Here is a 25882-nt window from a genome sequence, read left to right on the forward strand (position 1 = left end):
TTATATTAGTAAGAAAAGGCAGCTCCGTGGGGGAGCAAAATGAGAAACAATGAGAAAAGGGGAGGGGGGACTTGCCTGAATTCTGATGTTTTTAAGGAATAGCTTTCTGTGTTCATGGGAATATATGTTCGATAGGCTGAGAAAAAGAAATCCAGATGCCCTTCACTTTTGCAAGCAGCCTAGGTTTTAGTGCGGGGTGCGCAGGCAACAGGATTCTTTGCCAATCACTTCACATTGTGAGGCCTGATTTTTCATCTGTAAAATGAGGATGGATGCGGCGTCCCTCGGTAGTGATCGTAAGAATTAAATGAGGCAGTGTGAGTAAAAATTCCTTGCAGTGAATGACTGTTTTCTTTGGTGTGCTGAGAAATGTTTAATAATCTGCTCTTTAAAAAAAAAAAAAAAAAAAAAAGGCCCCGATTTGTAATGTTTGCCCATTTCCATGGTGTAAATGACCTCCCTAGTGCCAGTTCTGAGTTTCCAGTGTGACAGTGTTGAATGTGGAGTTGGGAAGATGAGCATGTGGTGCGGGCACTGCTCACCAGTCTGCCACTGCCTTCTTCCTCTTCCGTATCCTAAACCGCCACGATCTGGCAAATGATGATTCTAGCTTGTATCACTCTCTTTTCTCTAAAATTCCCTAACACTCGTCATTCTTTTAGTAATCAAATACTGCTTTTTATTTATGTATGATTTTTCTCCCAGTCTAGACTATATATTTCAGGGAGAAAGCCCTATCTTAGATTGATTTCTGTAGTCCTTTGTTGTCAAATGTCATACTATGACACTAATAGTAATCATAATAAAAACAGGAGTTATCTCCCCACCCCCTTTTTGAGAGCGAGCCTACTGTGTTCCAGATTCCATGGGGATGTTTTTCCTAAATTATTTCTAATCACAACAGGCCTGGAGGGTAGACACAATCATTCCCATTTTACAGATGAGCATACCCAGAATCTGAGAAGTTAAAGAATTTCTCCCAAATCACACAAGTATCAAGCAGCTCAACACTTATGGCTGAAAGATAGTGGTTGGAAAAAAAAAAAAAAAAAAGAATGGCTAATGAGTGTATTGGATTTATTTTCTTGAGACAGACAAGACTGAGCAGCCTGAGAACATTTGGTGCTCAGAGGGAGGAAATGCTAAGAGGGGAAAACAAGTCTGAAAGGGAGAGAAGGATAGTTCAAAGGCCAGTTCCCCCTGCTTCACAATGCTGACTAGTGCCAGCTCTAACTGCGTATGTTTGCTTTGCTTGGAAGATAGAATCAGAGCGCCAGAATTCTCGGAAGTCTGTTTTGGAGGATGCATTAGTCAGGGTATGCTAATTGCTGGAACAAACAACCCCCAAACTTTAGTAGCTTAACACCACAGAGGGTTATATCCCGCTGGTGTCCTAAACCCACGGAGGTAGGCTGTGCTGCCTGGATTTAGTCCTTGAGTCTGGTTCTTTCACTCCCTAGCTCTGCCATCCCCTGGGGCTGCAGGGGTTCACCAGATTCTTTGTATCTGGCTGAACAAAGAGGAAAGAGAAAGCGCATGGAGGGATCACACGGGAGGTTTTAGGGGCCAGGCCTGGAAAAGGCAAACATTACTTCCGCTCACGTCCCATTGGCCCAGCCTTTGTCACGTGTCCCGCACGACTGCAGAGGAGGATGGGAGAGCTACACTTCCTGTGTGACCGGCGGAGGAAGCAATGGGGGCTGATGGAAACAGCCTCACCTTGGCCGCAGAGGGTTATACCAGGGACCTGAAAGTTGGGTGTCTACCAGTTTTCAGGGGTGAGGCACTACCATGTCGTGCAGACTCAGCCTCTGGAAGACGTTGGGTTGGAGGCTTGCTGATGGCCTTTACCTGAGAAAGTTGTTTACTTTCTCTGAAGACAAGATAATAAGGTGCATTTCAGGACTCTCGGGACACAGAAGGGAGTCATGAAGATGGACTGATTTGTTAACTAGAAATGGATATCCAAACGAGAACCATTGCTCATAGGTTGAAGTTGAAACCTGCAATATTGCTGAGGAAGAAAGATGTGAAAGCAAAAAGGAAAAACAGTAAAAGAGTGGTGGGAAGTAGGATGTAGGCACTTTTTCTTTGAAAACCCATTGCCATGCTTCATGTAATTAAATTTCATTCCTTTTAATGAAGCAGTTTGTATAAATAATGTGGACGCTTTCCACAAACTGAATATTTAATATTTACATTTTTTTCCTTAAAGGTTGTAATGTTTTTCATTTGTAGGACTCATGATTATCTTTCATTTGTAAAACTGGTTAGATCTCCTTCTGCTGTATAATGGTGGACTTCCCTTCCCTCTGGTCTCAGAGCCACTGCTTTGCAGGGTCCTGCACCCTGCCTTGAATTAAAGTGGGAAAAAGAAGCTGAGGGGTGGGTGTGCCTTTTAAAGATAAATGGCAGTATAGTTGATACAATGAGGAGAATTCATTTTATCCTCTTTTGCATTGTCTATATATTGCTTTGATTTTATTCTGCGTATATGAGGCTTGCAGTATTTCTTTCTTTGGCTCTCTTGTTTGTCACTACAGATTTAGCGGGTTCTTTTGTGTACCACTTGCCTCCCAGAATTTGGCCCAGCAGTTTTGAGTAGCTGAACGATTTATCGAGGACTGATCAGCTGAAATGTGGCTCAACTTTAGTAAAGCAGAAGGAATGACATAAGGTTAGGTGACTGATGTGTGAGTTTTTGAATTTGATTTGGTTTTACATGGAAAGGTTGAAGCAATGATCCATGTATTCTAATAAAAATCATCAGTACAAATCAAATAAAATCTGGCTTAGTGGCTATTTTCCCACTGTATCACTCATGGCTAGCCTGGGCTGCTACAGACCACATTTGGCAGGCACTGTTTTTTTCCTACAACAAAATCTTAAAGTAGTATCGCAATCTTTGCTATGTTAGGAAGGCATCTTTGCTAATCAAACTTTCTGCTAATCTCATCAGATAAATCATTATTTTCTCCTGACAGCTCTGGCTTCCCTGGACCCCTTCCCTGCTTCTTGTTTTCTTTCAAGATGCCTGGTTATTGTCATTCTTCGGGCCTTTGCTTCTATCTCCTTTCAAACTAACGACATTTCTTCCATTCCTGAGGAAGAGTTCCAGCTCTTTACCATTCCACTTAGTGAATTTGTAAGACCCGGACATCGTAGCAGCTCCTCTCTATCTGACCAGTACTCCTTGGCGATCAGATGAGCAGGAGGCAGGCTTCATCCAAGTTGCAGACCTACTAAAAGAAAGCAATGTTTATTCCTGTGAATTTGATGCCGTTAAGCTTGAGAAAAAGACGCGATGATGCTTTTGAATGCATTTCCATTTCTGCCCCTAAAAGCTGGATGAGGAAATGCGTGCAGATGAATTTTGACTGCTTCACTTAGAAGAGTGTCTTTAAAGCACTTGAAAGTGAAAGTAAGAGGAGCAGCGTCTTTGGGGAAAGCTATAGTCCACTTTGTGTGTGTGTGCGTGTGTGTGTGTGTGTGATTATAGACCTGCTCTCCCAGTCCTGGTCTTTCTCAAGCTAGTGCCAAATCTGTGTTGTGTTGGTGAAATGGTCTCGTGTAGGATGCAGGGCAGCTCCGAGGGGAGACTAGCAATAATGTTTTCACTGCTGACATGATTTAAGAATGCACATTCCAAGATACGAAAACTCAATCATTATCGCACTATCCAACTTTCCTATTTCAGCAAGTATTCTAATAAACTTTAGCAAGTATCCTGTTACCTGTTGGTTATAAAAAAATATAGGCCAATCTTTTGATTTTTGTTTTTATGCTTTTGAAATATAGTGTTAGTGTGCTCATACTTAAGTATGCAACTCCTTTAGATCCCAGGTTCATACTTTCCGTGACTCTAGAGGAATCGTTTAAAAATGGCATGAATATAAAAAACACTTTGGAAAGCAGAAAGCAAGAAACAAAAGTGTGGTTACATTATTGTGAGCTAAAAGTAAAATCCTTAAGTCACCAGGCAGACTTCTCCACTCGGATCACAAACAAGGTGATGTCAGTTGAACAAGTTGTGACATCTGGGAACCGTTTCAAACACGATTGTTACATCAAGAAACTATCAGTAAATTCAAGTGTGTGTATTGTATTCGTATGTGTTTGCCGATTTTACACACACACGCGTGTGCATGTGTGCGCGCACACACACGCAATTTATAAGCCCGGTAAGAAACACCTTTGCCAGTGTCTACCAGGCGTTTGAGGTAGAATTGTGAGGACAGTTTTCTAAACATTTATAAGTCAGAGTTGAAATCCACCAGCACTGTTCAGTTTATAAAATGGCATGGGCTTTTTGCCCCAAAGTTAAAGAGACTATTTTCACCTTGTATTGATAACAGTAAGTTAACTCACTCAATATTGTATGATATGCATATGTTCTGTCAGATGGCCAAGTTCCACTTACAATCTTTTCTGTCCTCAAGTTTTCTCTTCACTTTTTGTTCATTTGTATACCTGATTCTAAATGTGAGAGTATGTGCTTTTTTTTTTTTTTTTAAGATTTTATTTATTTATTCGACAGAGATAGAGACAGCCAGTGAGAGAGGGAACACAAGCAGGGGAGTGGGAGAGGAAGAAGCAGGCTCACAGCAGAGGAGCCTGATGTGGGGCTCGATCCCAGAACGCCAGGATCATGCCCTGAGCCGAAGGCAGACGCTTAACTGCTGTGCCACCCAGGCGCCCCTAGAGAGTATGTGCTTTTTAAAGTGTCAGTTTACTTCCCACTTTTAAAAACTTTTAGATCTGTTTCCCACTTTTTTTTTTTTGCCAGCCTACGAAAACCACGCTAGATTTTTTTTCTGTCTGTCGTAAGTGTCCTTGTCTATCCATTTGATCATAATTGGAAAACGCCACCCCTATGGCGGATCTCCTTTCTACACAGTGGTTTATGTAATGTGCTGGAAAGAGGCAGCGAACGAGTAGCCATTCAGGGCAGCATCCACTCCAGAATGAATGATTTAACTTGGTTTTAGACATGGGATCGGTTCACAAGTAGGGTGCTCGATCTTGGCTTCATTTTGGCTCAGTTCCTTCAAAGCTAGTGTAGTCTGTCTTCATTTATTCTAGTCTCTGGCTTCTCCAGCCCCACCTCAGTCACAAGGCTACCACTAATAATTATATCCACTGAGCTGTTGCTAGAACATAAAGAAACACTTGAGGAATATTTCTTACCTATTTAGGTAGAACAGACATTTTAGTCAAGCTTTACATTTATTGCCCTAGATTTCTGTGATCAGACCAGTGGATCCGTAAGGCTTCCTAGGAAACTGTTAGGGGTTATCACTGGCACAAGGGTGGGGAGAGTGGGTACTGAGGGAATTTTCACTTCTTTCTTTATACACTTTTGTATTTTAATTTTTTCGATAAGCACATAATTAAAAGTTGGTTGTAATGGTCTTACGGTAGCTCCCTATAGATTGCTGATTAGTTGCACAAGGGAAAGTGGTAATTGTACCAGTGATGAATTCCCACAATACCTTGACCAGGTGATGAAATGAGCATAACAAACCAAGGGGGCACACCACGCTGCCATCGCATGGCTCTGTGTGTGATATCCCTGGAAAGCCGCAAGGCCACTTTTGTACTATTCCGTTCACCTGAATAGAATCACGAGAAAGCATCAGATAAACCCAGACTGAGAAACACTTATGATCTGATACTCAAGCGTACACTACAACTTTGATAATGTGGCCTGTACTCGTCGAGAATGCCAAAGTCACACAAAGAAAGACTGAGGAACCATTTCAGATTAAAATAGATGAAAGAGAGCTGATGGTTAAATGTGGTGACTAATCCTGGATTTTATCTGTTGGTTGTTTGGTTTTTGTTCTTGGTTAAGTGCGTTTATTATGCTCGAGATCAGTTGTCATTCATGGAATGACTTGCAGGGTGAAAAGTGACAAACTGAAATATGGAATATGGATTAGATAAAAGTGTTATATCAATGGTCAGTTCCCTGGTTTTGATAACTGTTACTGCTTTTGTTCTTACGAAATGCACACGGGAAGTACGAAGGTGATAAAAGGACCTGAGTGATGTAACCTACTTGCCGATGGTTCAGCAAATGACAGAGTTTTAAGTGCATTGTAATGAAAACCATTTTGAAAAATAAAAAAGTAGAGAGGTATAGGAAAAATTTGAAAATATGTTTTGCTTTGACTTCAACCCTTGGCTTTTTTCTTGATTAGGGGGCCAGCTAGGACCAGGATATCTGGTTCTTGTTTGTTTGTTTGTTTGTTTGTTTGTTTGTTTGTTTGAAGTTCCTGGAGGATTTTGGTGGTCAGCCACATTTGGGAATTATAACCCTCCATTATATGTTATCCTTTCAGAAAGAGTTGCCAGAATCACTTTGAGAGTGATCAGGTGTCACTCCGTAAGGAGCAGAGACTCCCTCAAAATTGGAGTTAAAGGGTGAAAGTTGATTTTGTGTAGTTTGGGGATGTGAACATGGTGTAATGTTGAGTTCTCTGTGGGTTTCAGCCTGGTCAGAGCAGTCTTCAGTTGACGAGATGCCTTACTGTTCTTTAAATGCCACAAAAATTAAATGTCCTTCTTCAAATCCTGTTCTCTCACAATTCTGATTATCAAAGTTGTACTGTATGCTTGGGTATTAGACTGTAAATTTAGGCAAAATGCATCCTGTTGAGCCCACTAAGTAAAATAAAGAGATTTTCCCCCTGATCCAAGCTATTACAATTTCACATTTGCAAAGTATTTCAAATTCATTTTTAATGGACTGCTTCCCTTCAAATACATGTGGAGATAGATTTATAAAACTGTAAACAGTTTATGCATTTTTACAGATTTCCATTGTATGTGTTTGATACTGATTTACCTCTTTTTAATTGCAACAGAGATAAAGAATTAGTAGTTTAAAACAGTAGGAACTACATGTTCGCTGTGATCAAGGAATTAGATAATCTGGCTTGTTTGCTTAAGGGGTCTGTATCTTGAGACATTTATAGGGCAGTATTAAAGCTCTGAGCCTTCTTATTATGCCAATACCCAGAAGATTGCTTTAATGAGAAGTAAAGGGCCTTTTTCCAATTACAAGGGAATAACTGTATTAAGTTCCTGTGTTATGTCAACCTGCTTTGATTTGATTACTGCGAAAGAAATGGATTTATCTGTCAGTGTTACTTAATTAAGCCTTCTCATTGATGTTTTGCAGAGTAATATAGTGTGGTTTGCACATTTGAGCCTAAATACAAAGAAAATTGGCCTAAAACTAAGGCATGACCCCTGAAGATAACATGGAAGATTGATTGCTTGTCATAGCCAGGTCAGAGGCTGCAGTGTTAAATACAGGTAGAAGACTGGGATGTTGAAAGGATAAAATGAAAATCAGTTTATGGAAGTGATTATTGTAAGCAAGAGGGACTGTGCTAGAAAACTGGATTTTAGGGAAGATTTTTGAGTATTTAAGGCTATTTGGCTTCACCAGTATCAGCGAAGCATCTGTAAATAGGAGGTGGGATGAGATAAGACTAGGAGAAACAGGGGAAGTAGACTTGGTTGCAGTATGAAAGGAAATAGAAGAAGGAAAAAGCACAAGGAACGGATGCCATTTGGGAGAAGTGGACCATTGTGGTGATGCAGAGCGATTACAGCCTACAAATATTTCAATTAAGCCAGCAGCCTTTCCCAGAGCCTTACGAATGGCACCCTAGGGAGTAAAGAGGTATTGGGGGAAAAAACAGAAGAAAGGATAAAACTCTTGTATGTTTTATCTTGGCTTCCCCCCCCCCCCCCCGCATTGAAATACATTCAATAAATCATTTATCAAGTAGGCATTTAAAAAAATCAATTTGCGTATCTTAAGTCATTATAGTATTACGGACTTTGCCACATAATAATTACATGTATCATTTGAAAAATGCATGCATAATTACATGTACGTAAGAGTTACATAGTCTATTAGGAAATGAAGCACATTTTAACACTTATGTTTTTGTTGTTTAATGTCTTCTAAAGTGTCTTTTATTTCCCACACTTTGTGATGTGTATTTATAAATACATCTTTAAAGGTACCACGCACCTAGTTAAAAACTTTCCCAAATATGTTCACTTTTCATTTAGATACTTTGAGGCTGCTCTCTGTGCTATTGGAGTTAGATGGTATGTTGGTTTTATTTTTGAAGTCTTCAGATATGGCAGCTTATTTCTGATAGTTATTCTGAACTGATTTGAAATAAGTTGAGAACATTATTTTATTAAGATTGATTTTTATTAAGTGCTTTCAGGATTGGTTATATTTCAAAAAGTCAAAGGAGGCAAATACAATTCATATTGTGTTCTTGCCTCAAGTTATTCATGGCTCTCTGCTTTCTGGGCTCTTGCTTAGAATGATGAGTTCTTGGGGGCGCCTGGGTGGCATAGTTCATTAAGTGTCCGACTCTTGGTTTCAGCTTAAGTCATGATCTCAGGGTCATGAGATCAAGCCCTGTGTAGAACTCTGCGTGGAGTCTGCTTATGACTCTCTCTCCTCCTCCTGCCATTCCCCCATGTGTGCTCACTTTCTCTCTCTCTCTCTCTCCCTAAAAACAAATAAATCTAAAAAAAAAAAAAAAGAATGATGAGATCTTGGGAGGATTAACTTCTCTTTAAGAGTAAGTGTTTGGTTAGTTTCAAACATTTGAAATGGAAGGTTGCTAAATAAGAGTGTTTCATGTTAAGAGTATTCAAGTTAGAATATTATCCAGAGTTGATGATCTTTGATACTTCCAAATGATGTGGATTGATCTAAAGATTTCAGGGTTACTTTTTCCTCAATTTCGTACTATAACCGTTTACTTAGCTTGAGTTCTCAAGAAGGTTTCTGAGTTTCAGAATGACAAACACCAGCACATTTATAATGTAATAGTAATGCATTTTATTTTGTTACTTTCATATGATCTGACTTTCATGTTATATGAAAATGTGTTTCCCGTTTCATAGCACCGCAAAATGCCATTAACTCCATATTTTTAATATCTGAGATTATTTAGTTTTTCATTTTTGAAAAAGTTTGAACTTGAGGAAAATAATATTCTCTAAAGAATGTTCTACAGGACAAATTAAGTTGGAAGTTAGTAAAGTCTAAAATATTGGAATAATTCCTCTCTGAACAAATTTTCCTACTCTACTTTCCACCCAGTATTTCCATGTTTTACCTTTCTTTGTGCATTTCACCTTCTTACACAAATATATATTTATATAGTGAACTATAAAATCATCTTGTACTTGACTTTTTGAGTTTCAGATTTATTTGGTAAGGAAACTCATTAGTGCTCAGAGAGCCAGCACTGATGGCAATGATCTGAAAATGGAATGCCCCGGTCTCTGTTCCTTATATCTGAAGTATCTTCAAATTTGTGTGAGACACGTCACCATAACCCTCATCTTTTGCTCAGTCAGATTTGGAAAGTGCTGGAAGTTTCTTGTTAGTGCTTTGATCACTCATTATGAAGCATATCTTGTTTCTTACGGATGAAGAAAGAAGTGATCGTGGTTGTATGGACATTGTCCACCAATATTTGAAGCTTTTCAACTCTTTCTTCATCTGTACTCGTACTCAAATTTGACTTCAAATTACTCTACTTAGAGCTCTTATTATACTGGGTGCTAATGAAAATGTGCACATCCTTAACACGCTCTTTGCTGATGAAATATTTTGAACTCTAAATTCATCTGGCACTGACGGAGAGCATATGCCATCTCAGTTTGTGTGGAGGGCTCAGCCAAGGGTTCTTCCTGGACTAGGAAATTAGTAGGAGCCACAGATGTACCCAGTCTGTGAGTCTCCATGATGGTGTGGAGGATATTTAATGGTATCTGATGTTGCAGAGTGAAGGATTTGAGACAGTGTAGACCTCAACATGTTTCGGGGTGATTCTCTTTCCAGGAAGAACTTAGCCTCGATCTCCCAATGCATTCTGAGTGTGTAGAAGCTTTTGTCAGGAAATCAATCTATTTCTACAGGAGTAGGAATTTATAGCCTTTTAAAGCAGATCAAATAAAACACTTTCATTATTTTTTGACTTCATGAAACTCTAGGGCCTTGGGTGCTTGACATGATCTGGGCTCTAAGTATGGAAAAGACCAGTACACAACTCTAATTATCCCAAATCAAGAGAGTTAGGTAACTCACACTTGTTTATTTCTTCTTTTTTTAAAAATTTTTTTTGTAAATTTTATTTATTTACTTATTTTATTTAAATTCAATTTAGTTAACACTGTTTATTTCCAATCAGGGCTAAACTTATGTAACATTTAGTCTGTGCTCTTAGCTTGGGCCTCAGGTCAGCATGCATAACTTTTGAGAGCATTTCATTTGTATAGAACACAAACGTATGTTGCAATGGTGAGAGGTAAAGGGGATATTCTGAAGGTAAATCAAGTCACTAAACAAATCTAATATGTACTGAATTCTCTCTGTGATTTTGCCCTAGAGGTTCATGGAAAAGGTGGAATTTGTTTACTCTAAACTTATTGGCTGTTTCTAAAATACAGGAGAATATTTGAAAGTCTCTGACCTGTTTAGCAGAACTAGGAGTCATAAAAATGTGAGACTCAGATTTCTTTGAATAAATCACGATTTTATAGATTTACGTGGTTTGTTTATCTTAGATTTTGAAGGGTACTAATAAGTTATGCTCTGATGGGCAGGTGTTGGTTACTGAGACTATGCTATGGACCAGGTACTTCCCTAAGTGTTTAACAAATATAAACTAACTTATTTACTTTAACAATAACTCCTTGAGGTTGGAAATCCTATTATCCCTGTTATCTTCTATTAGATACCTACTTTGGATGGGTCCTGGGTTTTCGCTTCTGTTTTCCTTGACCTAAGAGGCCATTAAATTTTCTAGGTTGGCAGATGTCCTTAGGGCAAAAATGTCTTCTCTTCTTTCAATTTGATTTTGGCTCGATAATTCCTTATTATCTCTTCAGCTTATTAGTATTTTATTTTATTATTTTATTTTTTAATACTATTTTTTATTATATTATGTTAGTCACCATACAGTACATCTCTAGTTTTTGATGTAAAGTTCCATGAGTCATTACTTGCGTATAACACACAGTGCACCATGCAATACATGCCCTCCTTATTAGTATTTTAAAGAATATTTTTAAAAATTTACTCATCATTTTTAGTTTTTTTGTGGGAGAGTTGTCCAAATATAGTAGCCTTCCCAATTTCCAAGGGTGCAACTCAAACCCACTTATTTTATAGTTGACAAAAGTGAGTTCAGCGAGGGCAGTGACTGGCTCAGACCATAGAGCTGGGTAATGCAGAGTGCTGGTGAAATCCAAGTCTCCATCCCAACTCCCAGGGCTTTGTTTTCTGACATTTGTCCAGTCTATCTGATAGATTCGATCTCGCACATAAACAAAGTGGAGATTTGAGTAATCAAATCATAAGTTTAATGAATGTGGGTGGGGAATCATAGAAATTAAAAATTACTACTGTGTGTCTTTTCTCAAAATAGAGTGTTTGGTCCTAGTTCTGCCCAAATTTTGCTTTTGTGTTTTGGTGCGGAAATGTAGAGGGACTTACGCAGAACTACCCTAATAGAATGAAATTTTGTGGATTGTCAGGTTGCCTCCTAAACCAGCCGTCAATCCCATAGAAGTTACTAAGTCTGTCCTCATTTAGGTAGGGTAAAATAAATTAGAAAAGCCTGGAACAATGGAACCCGTTGCTTTTTTCCTTTCCCTTCTGCTGCCCGGATTATTGTGTTTCTGTTATTTATTCCCATCTTGGATGGAGAGTGACAGTAGAACAAGAGAGAGGCAGGAGCTAAATGTTCAGACGGCCTCTATCCCAGGCAGTTTCTCATTTGTTATTAGGTTGCTTTAATGGATTTCCGGAGCTATTTGTGCGCTTTTATCCCATACTCATTGTGAATCTTGTTTCACTCTTTGTTTTGCCCACTCAGTACCTTGTAGAATTTTGACCCCTTTCTAGCAAATATCCAGTCCATCACAGTGTACATTTTGATAAGCTCATCATACCTCTGCTCTACTGTCCCCCTATTTTTATTTTCCAGTCTCTTGATTTCTTCAAATATTTACTTTTATATATTCGTGTTGTATATAATTCTATGACCTTTTGTGGACCCAAGAACGGGCATAAACTCCCAAATACTTTCACTCTGCCTGGGAAGACATTTGAGAAGTAACATTCATGATGGTTATGGAAAGAAATGAAGTTCTTTCTAGGGAAGCATTGACAGTGTTGGAGAAGAGCACTCCCTGGCTTTGGCGTTGTCAGCACCTGTGTTTGCTGGTTGCTTGAGAGAGTTTCCTGTTCCACTGAAGCCTCAGTGTTCTCATATATGAAATGGGGGTACTGTTAGTGCATTGAAGTACCTATGCTTAGTACAGTGTCAGACACCTATGTAAGCTCACTAAACATTAGCTGCTATTAGTTTTTGAGAGATGGAACAGTTCGGGCAGAAGGAATAGCAGGTACAAAACCACGGAGGTATAGAAGTATGTGCAGCGCCTACGTACACCAGCAGGGAACGAGGAGTGGCCAAGGGTAGTCCGCGTGCAGGTTTACTAAAAGTGAGTCTGGGCAAGATGCAGATGCATCTGGAAACAGATGTGATGGGAATGTGTATTGAGTGCTGCTGAAACTGGCAACCTTGGCGGGAATTTGAAGATCTGGAGTGAGAGAGGCACGTGTTGGAGGTCTGGGGCATGCATCTGTCTTGTGTTCCTGATAAGGCAGGCTGGTGGTTCTCAAACTACTGTGCACATGCAGATGACTTGGGGACCTAATTTAAAGCACAGTTTTCCTGAGCGATCCAGACCCCGTTGGTCCGCAGCGGACCCCAAGATGCTGATTTTGAAGTGAATATACAGGTGATCCACATGTAGGGGGTCCTCAGATGCCTTCTGAGATGTACCGAATGAATAGTTGAGGAAATGCTCACTAACTAACTGGCAGGCCTGATGAAGCTCAGTGGGAGGGAAGATGGAAACAAATGACTTAAACGCAACATGTTTACATTCATCATGAGTTACAAATCTCAGTGCTTTCCCTCTGTGGCCTCTTGCTCTTGGATAAATGAGTACCCAGCTATACAGATATTTTTTCAAAGAAAAAAGTATAATCCGAAATCATACAATTGTCCTATTAGGTTTGGGAGAGCTAGAGATTGGTCCTTATCTGTTAGATCTAGCAGGAGTCCAGGGGATGGAAAAGCCTGTTAAAAAGAGATCAGTAAAAGGGAAGAAGCAGAAAGGACGGTGGATCAGCGTGAGGTCAGGAAATGAGAAAGATGGAAATGAGAAAGGATGGGAAAAGAGCAGTCAGATCTGATTGGTTGGGAATCTATTTGTGAAGGAACCCAGCCAGTATTTAACCTGTTTTGAAAAAGCTAGACTTCCAGCATTTTTAATTAGTGGACTGCTCGCTTTTGAAATTGCCCAGTTGGGAATACTCAAGTTTTGATGTGTTTTATCTGCCCGCTAATTAGCAGGCTGCTGGGTTGACCATCATTTTCCCTTTATTCTGTGGACAGAAGATGTTTATGAAGGTCTCCTGGAACACTCCAGCTCAAGTCTGGGTTAAAAGGCATAAGTCACTGTGTATTTAGTAAGAGTTCATACTAAACTATAAATTAAATTCTAGTACATCTTTTCTCCAACTCGCTTCTTCCTTTTTGCTCTTTAATGTGATTTTTCCCTCAACACTGGGCTTCTCCGTCTAGACACAATTGATACTTGGGGACAGAGCATTTTTTGGTTGTTGTAGGAGGGCATTCTAACATCTGTAGGATGTTTAGCAGCACCCCCTGGCCTCTAGATGCCAGTGGCACTGTCCTCCTCACCCCTCCCCCCGCCCCAAACGGTGACAACCAAAAATGTCTCCAGACATTGATTGCCAAATGCTTTCTGGGATCCACAATCACCCCCCATGTGAGAACAATTCCTTTTTCCTCCTTGTCTCTGCCTGCTTTTTGTGTTTAAAATTTTCCTTAAAGATTGAAAAGATAAAATGGGTCCAAACAATATGAAATCTTGTGGAATATAGATTCAGCTCTGTTCCCTTTATCACTTTTTGGCCAAATGTAAGAGGAACAATCTCTTGAATTAATCCAGGCTGTCTGTTTCAGGTAAAAAGGAAGTCAAGACATGCCAGATTTCTGAAAATCCAGTGGTTGAGAGATTTTTGTCATTTATACTTATTGTTGCCGAAAATATTTGATTTTTGGTTAAGGATAAAGAGAACCACAGAGGCTTGCAAAACTCCCAAATCCAGAGGGTTCTAAGTCACTTCTCTGAGTATTTCAGTTCAGCATACCCATAGGCCAGGAGATGAGGTTGTTAAACAGCAGATTTGGGGAAAGCGTTGCACCTTCCCTCCAGACTGATGCACCAGCCCAAGCTTTCCTGATATCCCTTAAAGCTCGCAGTCACTGATTTTAGCTGTCCGCGGGGGACTTTATCTTCTGAAGTACCCACAAAAGGAACAGAAATATCTGTTTAAAAAAAAAGAGAAAGAATTAAAGTTTTATGGTAAAAGTTGTTTTTTGTTGCTGCTATCCCATCTCTTAAGGTATTCGAAAACGCTGTGTGCTCCACTGTACCCAACAACGAATCAATTAATTATGCTATGATTATTTCTTCTGATAATAAAATAGCAGTAATAAAAGGAACGGCAGTAGTGCATTAGGAGAATAAACAGTATCACTGAAATGTTAGGAAACACAATAAATGGGATTATGTCTCCTGAACCGAAGTTTCACACCTCCTCCTCCAGTTCTCTCCTCAGAGGAGGTCTGTGGTGGCCGTCTGTTATCAACCATGATCAAAATAATACAACGGTGAAACTTTTTATACTTATAAAGGACCTTTCATCAACAATCTCAAAGCCATTTCTAAGTATAGAGTGACTGATCTTTAGAACACTTTTATGTTTTATGCAATTGAGATGATAACTTCGCTGTAATACTCTCCAGCCTGAGCATTTTGCCACTGAAGCCCTGATGGCGTGGTCAGCGTTAGAACTTTGCTGGTCCAGAGTTTAGAAGAATTTCCGCTTTCTGGTGGTTCATAAAGGTCTCTTTGCTATCACTTATCAAGATAAAACATTGCTTTAACAACTTTAATTTTCACATCTCAATGCCCAGATGAAGGACTGTAGCCAAGTGGTCAAATCTATTAAAATAATTAAAACACTGAGACAGTGTTGTTTTTACTTAAAACATTAAAAAAAAACAACATTCTTATATCCTTGTAATGTGCTGTTGGAAATAGACTACTGAATCCTCTTTTTGTCTTGTGCATTGTGTTTCGTGTCTGTCGTCTGGTGTAATAAGCCTTGCTAGAGAACGAGAAGTATCTAAGAGCGTTACGGCACAGATGCTGCTAATGTTGGCGTGAATATTTGTCTTAAGTTACCTTTTTAAATATACATTTAAGGTTGTATTAGTGTCGTTTTAAACTTATTTTGTACAAAAGATCTTAATAAAACTTTAAGTGCAGTTTCATGTCTATAAAAGTTGAGGCTATGAAACACTGAAGCATGGAAGTAATTTTTATGTTCATACCTCTGGTTCCTGAGGGTCCAGTTCATTTCTGCTGTGAATTTAAATGAGTTAATTGAAGTAGATGGGTCAGAAGCCACTATCATCGTGGTAGCCCCGTGCCTGATTCTTAATTAAAGGCAACAGGAGATTAATTTGAAACATTAATTTAAAAGTGCATATACAAAAAGGAAGAATTATTGCAAGAAAGCCTAAAGAACTTTTCTCTTGTCCCTAGATGTAGAAGACAGAAGTAGCTCAGGGTCCTGGGGGAATGGAGGACATCCAAGCCCGTCCAGGGTAAGTATATCTAATCTCTTTTCCCACAACCAGACATCCCGCATATGTAAATTGACAAACTGAAGGTGAGTGTCTCTCTCTCACACACACAAATGCACAGACATATATACGCATACTAAGTTTAATGAGGATCAGCTTGAGTTCACAATTTTTTTTTCCATTCTCTTATTGGACGTTGTTACTGAATTTGACACCTGTTCCACTTCTGCTAACCAGAAGAAAAATCCTTCATTAAATATTTGGCCTTACTTTGCCAGTTATTGATCCAGTATTACAGAAAGTTATTTGTTGTAGACGGCACAACTTTGAAAAACAATCCTAGTATCCCTGTAATGTACTGGTGTAGACTACAGAATAACTCTGAAGATGGGGCATGATGTTCTATCTGATCCGTATAATCCACATAATGAATCAGAGTTGATTTCATTTCACAAACATGGTAGTAACTCCTTTGGTCACCAGTTGGGTTCATTCATTTATTTGGTTTCAGATTTTTGCTACTCTTTTTCATGGTTTTCCTTCATGCTTTAGTTGTTAGTTTGGCTGTAATGGGAAGACCATGGAATGGGGTGGGAGTGGGGTGGTGAGGTAATGTGTATTTTTGTGTGCGTACGACCTTGGGCACGCTATTTCACTTCTCTGGTCCTGATTTTTCTAATCTGTAAAATGAAGAAGTAAAGCCAGAAGATCTTTTATGTTCCTTCCCACTTAAAGATATATGATTTTATGTATAATCTGTTTTTAACGGAATCATTTCTAGGCCCCCTAAAATCCATGTCAGCTTTGCTAATATACATCTAAATACCCCAAATTAAAAATAGACTGAGAGCACATAGTCAAACGAACACGTGGCCCTCCCCCAGCCAGCTGTATAAATGAAGCATTCTGTAGGGAGGGATCATTTTACTGTAAGTATTCACATAAATTTGAGGTGGGGTGTTTCTATTTTGGCAGAAAGAGGCAAGGAAGGTAGTCAAGCTATCCCAACGAGGACATCTCAGCAAGCCACTGTTGTCTATTTCCACCTGTCCTTTGACCCTGTGGTTCTCACTGTGGTCTTCATGGTGCAGCAGGGTCTGTAAGCTCACCAGTAGCTTTGTTGAGCCACTGCACCAGCTGTCGGGGTTGATATCCTAATGCAGTGTATGGATGGGTTGAGGAAATCTTTCCTCCTCCTCACGTTACAGGCTGCACTTGCAGAAATAAATCCGTTCCCCTTGACAGCAAGTGTAGGAGATGACAGAATTTCCCCCTATTGTTTAGCTCATTCACGCTTAATGTCTTAGGATTTCTCACTTTCACACACACACTACTTTTAATTGTTCTTCTGAGAACAAGGTCCCTTAGGACCGTCCTTTTATTTCGTTTTCAGTAACTGTCCCGCCAATTTTTTTCAGGGAATATTTTGGTGAATCATTTCGAGTCAATATTTTGTAATTTCTGTCTTCTCAATCCAGGGAGTTTGCATGTGACAGATTTCTGAGGCTGACTTGTACCGACAGCCATGCTAAGTTCTGTCTTCTCTCATCCTAAAGTGGTGATATTATCCACCACCTTGCAGTACTATGCTGCGGTTTAAATTAGGTAGTGTATATTAAAGTACACTGTCTAAGATGAGGACACTGAATAAAGAAAAATCAGTCTTATACAGTGGCCAGCATAGACTGAGTGCAAAACCCATGCTAGGTATTTAAAAAAAATGACATCTTTGTATACACTGACATATTGACAGCATTAGATTACAGTATCATTCAAGTTAATTTTTCTAAATGAGGAAAAATGATAAAAAACAGGATTATTTGAACCTTAAGGGTTCCAATTGTTCTCTAGTGAAGTGACGTGCATTCTCATTTTTCAGACAGCGTCCGTCTTTTTTTGTGTGGGCAGATTCTGCCCTTTGGCTAACATGCCAACTGATACCTCTGAGTAAATTTGACTTGGTCTTTATGGGCAGTGCAACCAGCTGAGCAGATCGACTCCCCGGCCCCCCCCCTTTTTTTTCCTTTTTGGTTACTTGATGCACCTTAGTCTGAAATTTGAACCCTGTAATATAGGTGATTTTAACTTTTCCTCTATGTTATCAGATTCTTCCAAATAAGTAGGTAGTTTAAAAACATTATTTTAATTTTAAATTCCATTAAAATAACGAGATAATCATAATCATGACAAATTTCTGCCAAAAAGTAACATCTGCTTTAAAACTTTTTTTGTGGCATACTTTGTCCAAATCCAGAAGTACTAATTTGTGCTAAAGTTTTGGTGTTCCTTCATAGTCCTGTTGTGATAATTTTAACATTCTTACATGTTAATTACTTATGGAATGATCCTGTTCTCTTACAACCACAGTAACAGCTGTAACAAAACATGGAAATTTCAGTATCATAAAACCAAATGTTGTTTAAAAGGCTGTATTTTGGTCTTCTAAAAGCAATTCACTATAGGCTATGGGTCATTCTCCCTGATGGCACAATCTTGCTTTTTTTTCTCTTTTTAAATAACGTGGGCTTGTCAGTGCCTGGGTGGCTCAGTCTGTTAAGTGTCTGCGTTCGGCTCAGGTCATGATCCTGGGGTCCTGGGATCGAGCCCCTCATCCGGCTCCCTGCTCAGCAGGGAGCCTGCTTCTCCCTCTCCCTCTGCCGCTCCCCCTGTTTATGCTCTGTCTCTCCCTCTGTCAAATAAATAAATAAAATCTTTAAAAAAAAATGTGGGCTTACCAAAATAATAACTTCTAATATTTATAGTGCATTTTATATGTGTCAGGTGTTTTACATATATTATTTCATTTAATCATGTCAACAACTTCCCGCAGTTGATTCTGTTATTATTTATAAGATTTCACAGCTACCGTGAGGAAAACCTGAACTCTAGACTCTAGAGCCCTCACTTACCCACTGGACCTGTGAAGAGGCAGGTCCCTTATAATGAGGTTCCATAGTGGGAATGTGGACTTCAGTTTCTTTGGATCGCAGATCTGTCAGTAGGGGGGATATTTATATGCTGATTTATTCAGTGTGAAATGAAAACTTATGATGTTGTTTTATTTTCAGAACTATGGAGATGGGACTCCCTATGACCACATGACCAGCAGGGACCTTGGGTCACATGACAATCTCTCTCCACCTTTTGTCAATTCCAGAATACAAAGTAAGACCAATTTTAAATTAGCATGCACTTTTCGAATGCTGATACTTTCCCATAGAAAGGGGAGAATACAGTGCAGACAGAGGGTCTGTTTTTAGGGACTTGGATATTTATCCAGTTCACTGTAGTAATTAAATTGCAGAAAAATACTGACAGTTTATGCTTGGTAATCGCGCGTAAAGGACTACGTTTTATAACCATGCGGAATTAACAGGATTTCAGTGATATCGAATCGCCGTGGAAATTTTGTCTTCCTTAGGTATAAAGCTCTTATCTCAGTTTCAACATTGCAATACTTGTTTTCTGATTTAAGGTTGATAAATTTAAAGTGGTGGATATTTAAAATAACAATATCTTCGGGCTTGTGTGTTGGCAATGATATATAGTCCGGGGTTATAGAAACTCCTTTAATAATAGGTTTGGATTGCTGAAATCAGAGTAGCATATTCAAGTTGAATTATAAGATCTGGTTGTGTATTTATCTTGGTGTGAGCTTTTTAGTGTTGATGGTCTAGGCGGACTGTATGTTACTTCACTGGAAGCAAGCTACGCTTGAGACAGTTTGCTGGTTTCCAGCATGTCCTTCATACTGGCACCTTTCGAGTATTTTTCTGTTTCGTTTACCCTGTAGGGGTGCGTGTGTAACAGCAGTAACCTGAGTAATGAGCAATTGCAGGTTTCTTCAGTTTTGAGTGAAACAATGATCTTTGTTCTAGTAAATGTGGTTTTAAAAAAAATCTTAATAAAGCTCTCAACTTGGTCAAATTCTATTGCAAATCCATCAATAAATGAAGTTAAATTTTTTGGCAGAAGGCGTTGGACCATACTCCAAGAAAAACACACAGCCATAATTATATCACTCTGAAACCATAATTGCAAATGCTTCTAAAGAATGGCCCTATTTTTAAGCCTTGGAAGCTTGTTATTTAATGTATAGATAGTCCTTCAGTCTCAGTCATTTTTTCAAAAGTCACATCAAATCCATCTAAAGAAATTTCAGGTATTTAACACAAAGTAGACAAAGCAGAGAAATACTAGCAACGTATTTTAAGTGGGTGACGTCATATGTTTGTGCCTTTAAATATTCCAGCTTTGAGAACGATGAAGTTGTGTTTGATCATTGGTTGTTCTTATACTTGTGCTCCTTTTACTTTAAAATGATAAATTTCACATCTATGTTTTAATTTTGTAGCCAAAGCCAGCTTCCCAGTTTTTTTAATCAATTGTTGATAGGGAGGTGCACCGACTTTCCTATTTTAATACAGGTACAGAAGACTAGATGTATTTGTCAACTTAGATTTTAAATAAGAACAACTTTGGACTCTTCAGTGACAATAGTACTAATATTAAATTCTAACACCTTGCATCTCAAGTCATCCTCGCTCAATTTCATACAATAGGATAAAAGATTAACTTGAAAATAATAATCTTAGGAAGTAGTACTTCCACTGCATTTTAAAGAACTCCCTTGGAAGATTCTAAAACGATTCTCTGATGAGCGAAAGTAAAATAGAATAAATGAATTGCTACTCATATTTAGAAGTTTATGTTAGGTACATGATAAAAAGTTTTCCTCAAGAACAACTTGATAAATTAGTATCATGGAATACACCAAGCAATCCAAGGATATTAAATAATTGTTCTTGTTCATCCATCCTCATGGGCAACAGTTTTACCAGCCAAATTCGTTTTTCCATCCAAATAGTATTTAAAATATACGTGGGCCGAGAGCCTGGAGCTAGAGCCCAGAGAGCTGACTCCTTTCACTTAGTTGTTGTTTAAGCTGAAAGTCCATGTCAGCTGTGTTCTTTTATCCCGTCTGCCCTCCTTCCCATTAAACTCTTAAATATGGAGGCCAAGACAGTCTCCTGCATTGTGATAGGAAATGCTACTATGTCCGGGAGGCTCCCACCCACTGTTCCCCATGAAAGGACTTCTCTGTTAGATAAGCTGTCTGGTCTGAAACATGGCTCTTTATTGTTTACAAACTGCTACATTTTCCACCTCAAGCAGATTTTTGCACAGAATAGATTTGTGCTGGGGCTAAATGGTTTATCTGACATTAACGGCGCAGTGTCAGACTGGGGTCAGGGAAGTCGCCCTCGGAGCGAGAGGGCATGGCGCAGTCTGCAAAAAAAGGAAAAAGACATTTAAACAACTATGAAATACCTTGCATTTTTCGCTTGGAAAAGAATTTAAAAATATTTTTAGAGGACTGGCCATGATGCCGCATTAACTCTTTCCACCCCTGTCATTTCTCACATCCCAAACGCCTTCTTGATCGGCTTGACTATCTCAGGGCTAGATTAGGGGAACAAAGATTCTCATTGATTTTTGCCCAAGCTGCTGTTTATTTAAAATAAAACCACTTTCGAGATGGGCCCTCTTTGGTGTTTATGCTGTGCTTTTATAAAGAGAAGATAGGTTGTTTTCCAGAAATTAAAGACAACTGATTTACAAATGGAGACGAAGATAAAATAAGATCTATTAGTGTAGTCAACAATTTGAATTCACGGAATACATGGTCTGTTCTGAACTGCTCTTTGTGTCTAAATCCGTATTCGGTGTCATGATCTTTGTGGAAGTTTTCATTCTACCAAAAGAAGGCATTAGACCTCACTGGAAGTTTTTGACAACAATCAATACCTGCCTACAGAATCTTTAGTTTTCATTAAAACTACAAAAGATTTCTTTACATGTCAAAGATTTAATTCTGCTGTGATGTCACATTAGGGTAAAAGCTATAGCATAAGAAATAAATCAGCCACTTTATTGGACCAGATTCTCTATTGTCAAATCAATCAAGCCTGTGACTGAATTAGGCGTCTGCTACAGAAACAAGTGACACTAATTTTACGGGAAGGAGTTATTAACTGCAGATGACCTGATTTTTTTTTTTTTTTTTTAGTAAACTGTTCATTTAGCAGGGTTTTATTTTATTGCAAGGAAAGAAAAAAATAATGAACTGCTCTCTCCTTTTGGGAGTGCATTATTATTATATATTTTGTTCTTAATGGCAATACACTATTTTGGAGAAATGATACAGGCATTGCCAACATTTGCTCATAAACTCTTATGGCAGCAAAACCCTTTATTACAACTCTGAATTTTTTGATTTCACAGAAATGGTTTTGCATAAATGTTCCAATTTTTGTGATAAAATACTTAAGTTTGGCACCAAAATACCAAAACTCAACTTATTTGTGCATCTCAAATTTTTGCAAAATGGTATATAATTTATAAGAGTACTAGAATATCTCCATTAATTTATTCTTTTAGAAATAAGCCTACATATCTGAATGTAATATCCTATTTGATAGTTTGTGAATCCCTAAACTAAAAATTAACAAATGAATACAAGCGCACTTGCATGCATGCATGGGTGTGTCTGCGTGCGCGCACACACCTATTCTGCTAGAATTAATGACCCCTCTTGGTTTATAAGGCTGCACCACTTCTTCCATTACTGTCTGTAGTTATAGTTGCCATACAAAGATTTGGAAGTTGATATTGTGTAAATCCTTTAAAGGAAAACATAACTACAATAAACAAAAAAGCCAGCCCCAAATTAAAAAAAAAAAAAAAAGTGTGCATGACTTCTTGTTTTCCTTCTCATGTGGCGGGGTCTGGAGGAGTTGAGAGACTATAGCAGTGAGCCATCTAGCTGACTGCCTGCATGACCAATTCAGGTATATACTCTCTTTTTAAAATGTTATTTATTTTTTTATTGAGGTATAATTGACAGATGAGATTATATTAGTTTCAGGTGTGCAGCAAAGTGATCCAATATTTGTGTATTCTACTCTTTTACCTGACATTTCCTGAATCCTCAATCACTGCTTTCATTGGGCAGAGACAAGCAAGCCGGTTTGCATTTTTGCGTCTTTGAAATGCCATGTCCCGTTTCGCATCTGGAAAGAAGAAATCACATTTTCTTTGTGACTACTTATGGTTATTAATTATAATAATGTACACTTGATCTGTTGGAAACTTGTTTGCTGCAGTTTTTAAACAGTTTGGTTAAACCTTTATCGGTGGTCAGTGAGTAGCTTTCAGAATGTGCTGATGGGACAGAGGGGCCATGGGTCTGAGTCTTGTGTTTTTAAAAGAATTATATGATATGGAATAGTTTGAAAATACTGACAAGAGCTACATGCAGAAGAGTATGGATTTTTTTTTTAACATTCCTGTCCCTGCTTGTTTTCTTGCAAGCATTAAACTTTTGCAGGTAATTGCCCAAATGTTTTTACAATGGGAAACAATATATTTTCTAGCTACAACTTTTTGATCCGAGGAAGGACCTAAGCATGCATTTTCCTTCTATTGTTCCAGAGCCTTAACTGAAAACCAGATTGTTTGAGTGAGCAAGTTGCCAGTAAGATTATAGAAATGCATCGGTAACTGAGGGATGTGAAAAGTGATACTTTTGTACAGTTGGGTGCAGCTTAGTTCAACATCAGCGGCTGTGTTTTTATGTGTCCCATTGTGAATGGTTCGGTTTCCTTATTGTGGTGTTTGGTTCTAGTCCCACTAACGGTACTCTACCAGTGCCCTAAATAATTTCCCACCATAGAGTAACTGGTTTCTAAACTAGCTCAGTGGAACATTTTACTGCAGGATTAGATCGGGGTTTCAGGCAGAACTGAAGAAAGCTGCTGGCTTATAGGATGACCTTTGAATCTCATCTGGGTTAGCGGTTGATATTTTGATTTGGTTACTGTGGTCATATTGTGACAGCTGCTAGCTCATTATAATTCGGTTCCACTGCTCCGTTTGCCTAGCAGGAATATTTAGGTTTGTATTACTTCAAAGTGTTTATGACTACCCTGAGTTTAGCCCAGCATAAAGGTGAAGTGTTGTGAGTGTTTTCAAATCCCAGTGGCCGAGGCCAGTGGCACAGTCTTCTTGTAAAATGGCGAATGTGAGTAGATGCTAATACAGGGAGTTTTTCTTTTCATTGTAAAACTGGAAATAAACCTAAATGAAGAGGCTCTTACTAGGAAAACTGTTTTGAAAACCTTAACGTGCATTAACCACAAAGAGACATAGTTTTTTTCAAAGCATGGGTAAGATTTAACTTGACCTCTTTGTCAGATGTTTTCTTTCCACTCGGAAATTTAAATATTTGAAAAAACAAAATCTGTATAACGATGGCAAGGGTTTGATTTTCTACAGTGCCCGAGGTCAAATAATATTTTAGTAACTTCATGAAAATGGAATTGTGACTACGGATGTCAGCTCTAGACATTTTAGTTCACTTTTAAATTGTTCTGAAGTTTGATAGTGATAGGCTGCTTGCAGCTTCATTGGTTAGGGACGTCTGTGTATTCTCTCAGTGTCGTCTTTTTTTAATGACACTTTTTTTTTTTTTTTTGCTTGAGGTTATCATGATATCATCTGTTATCTATTGGACTGATAATGTGGTAGCAAGCAATTGCTGAGAGAAGAAACATTTAATTGTGGTGTTATTTGTTGTTTGCTTTCTTTGTTCGGGAATTTTGTTGTTTGAAGATGTTAACTTAAAATGTCTTCCCGAAGTATTAACAAATAAGACTATTTTAAGTGTCTTCCCCAGTGATACTATTAATCCTGATTTTGAGCTAAGGCTGGGAGGTAAAGAACTGCCTTTTCTACTCTCTGCTTTGTTGCAACCGTGGGTGGCTCAGGTCAGGTTTTTTCACATCTCTAGGTTGAGGATGGAACAGACCTTTGGATGATCTCTGAGGTAATTTTCTCATCTAATGGTCCATTGATCTTTTAGGTATGCCATTTTATCCTTCTGCTATATTTTATCTTTAGAGATGTTTTATCATTATTTCTAATCCATTCATCTCTATTTTATGATACCTTCAAGTAACTTTGCTAGTGATGTGTTTTCCAAATGTTATTCTTTAAAGCCTGATTCAAATGGGTGTTTCTTTTCTACCTCAGCTCATTCCATATCTATAGTTAAGGGATTGGATTGATTGAGGATAAAATAATAACTCATTAAGTTACATCACCAGGAGAAAAGTGTTACGCCTGGGCCAATGCATGGCATAGAGTTGTAGGACCTCAATAGATGGCTTTTGAGTGGTTTCATTCATAGAGGGTTTAAGTCTAGAATGAAAAGCCCATAAATTAAGATCAGGCCTACATCTATCTCACTGTATCAGGAAGAAAACCTTCCACCAGAGCCAGTTTAACAGAAATTCATTCTATAGTACTATATATCCTTGACTGCACAGAATATTCTAACGTCAGGGAGCAGGTCATACTACAACGTGATGAATTTGTTTTCACCAGACATACCACAGAATATTTGATTTATGAAAAATAAGTAATGTCATTCTTTTTTTTTGAAATGCTACTGAAAAAAGTTAAGTGTTTCCAGTTTTCAGATAGGAAAAGTTATTTCTTCTTTTCCAATCAAGAAAAATGTCTATCTGTCTTTCATTGGTCTTGCTTCCTTTCCACTCAGCCATTTACTGTACACTATACTAAAATGAATGGTGTGATAATCAAATACTTTCAGAGTCAGGTTTTATGAAATTTAGAACTGATAGCAGGAAAACATTATGAAAACTATAGCCAACAGAAAAGTGTAGCACTTCTAAATACCAGAGGAAGATTTCTCACATAGAAAGTTATGGACTCTAAGAGAAAATACATCATTTTAGAGTTAATTAAAGGTAAAAAGTAGTTTGTGTTGGGGAGGAATGCTTTTGCTTAGAAGTAATGGAAAATGTGACTAATGGTTGCTTAAGAAGAATTTTTCTTCTACTAGAAGTCTGGTGGTAGGCTGCTGCTAAAATTGGTTTGCAGCTCAGTGATACCCAGGCAGGTGTCTGGGTGATTCTTTTGTGCTTTCCCTCATTGTCTCAAGATGACTGTCACGGCTTCAGATGTCAAGTGTGGGTCTGATG

The 25882-nt window shown here is 38.5% G+C and overlaps 1 protein-coding gene across 12 annotated transcripts in view; it reads left to right on the plus strand.

The window, feature by feature from the left end:
- TCF4 (transcription factor 4) overlaps nucleotides 1–25882 on the plus strand; it is a 348341-nt gene that overhangs the window by 99103 nt on the left and 223356 nt on the right. For all 12 annotated transcript variants that reach the window (XM_045790146.2, XM_045790153.2, XM_045790147.2 and 9 more), the window contains 2 exons: nucleotides 15775–15836; nucleotides 18884–18980. In XM_045790146.2, coding sequence (XP_045646102.1) covers nucleotides 15775–15836; nucleotides 18884–18980 — 159 coding nt within the window. The remainder of the gene's footprint in view (nucleotides 1–15774; nucleotides 15837–18883; nucleotides 18981–25882) is intronic.

The sequence above is a fragment of the Ursus americanus genome, chromosome 19, assembly GCF_024610735.1.
Source record: "Ursus americanus isolate L20-20 chromosome 19, mUrsAme1.1.p, whole genome shotgun sequence".
Classification (NCBI taxonomy): domain Eukaryota; kingdom Metazoa; phylum Chordata; class Mammalia; order Carnivora; family Ursidae; genus Ursus; species Ursus americanus.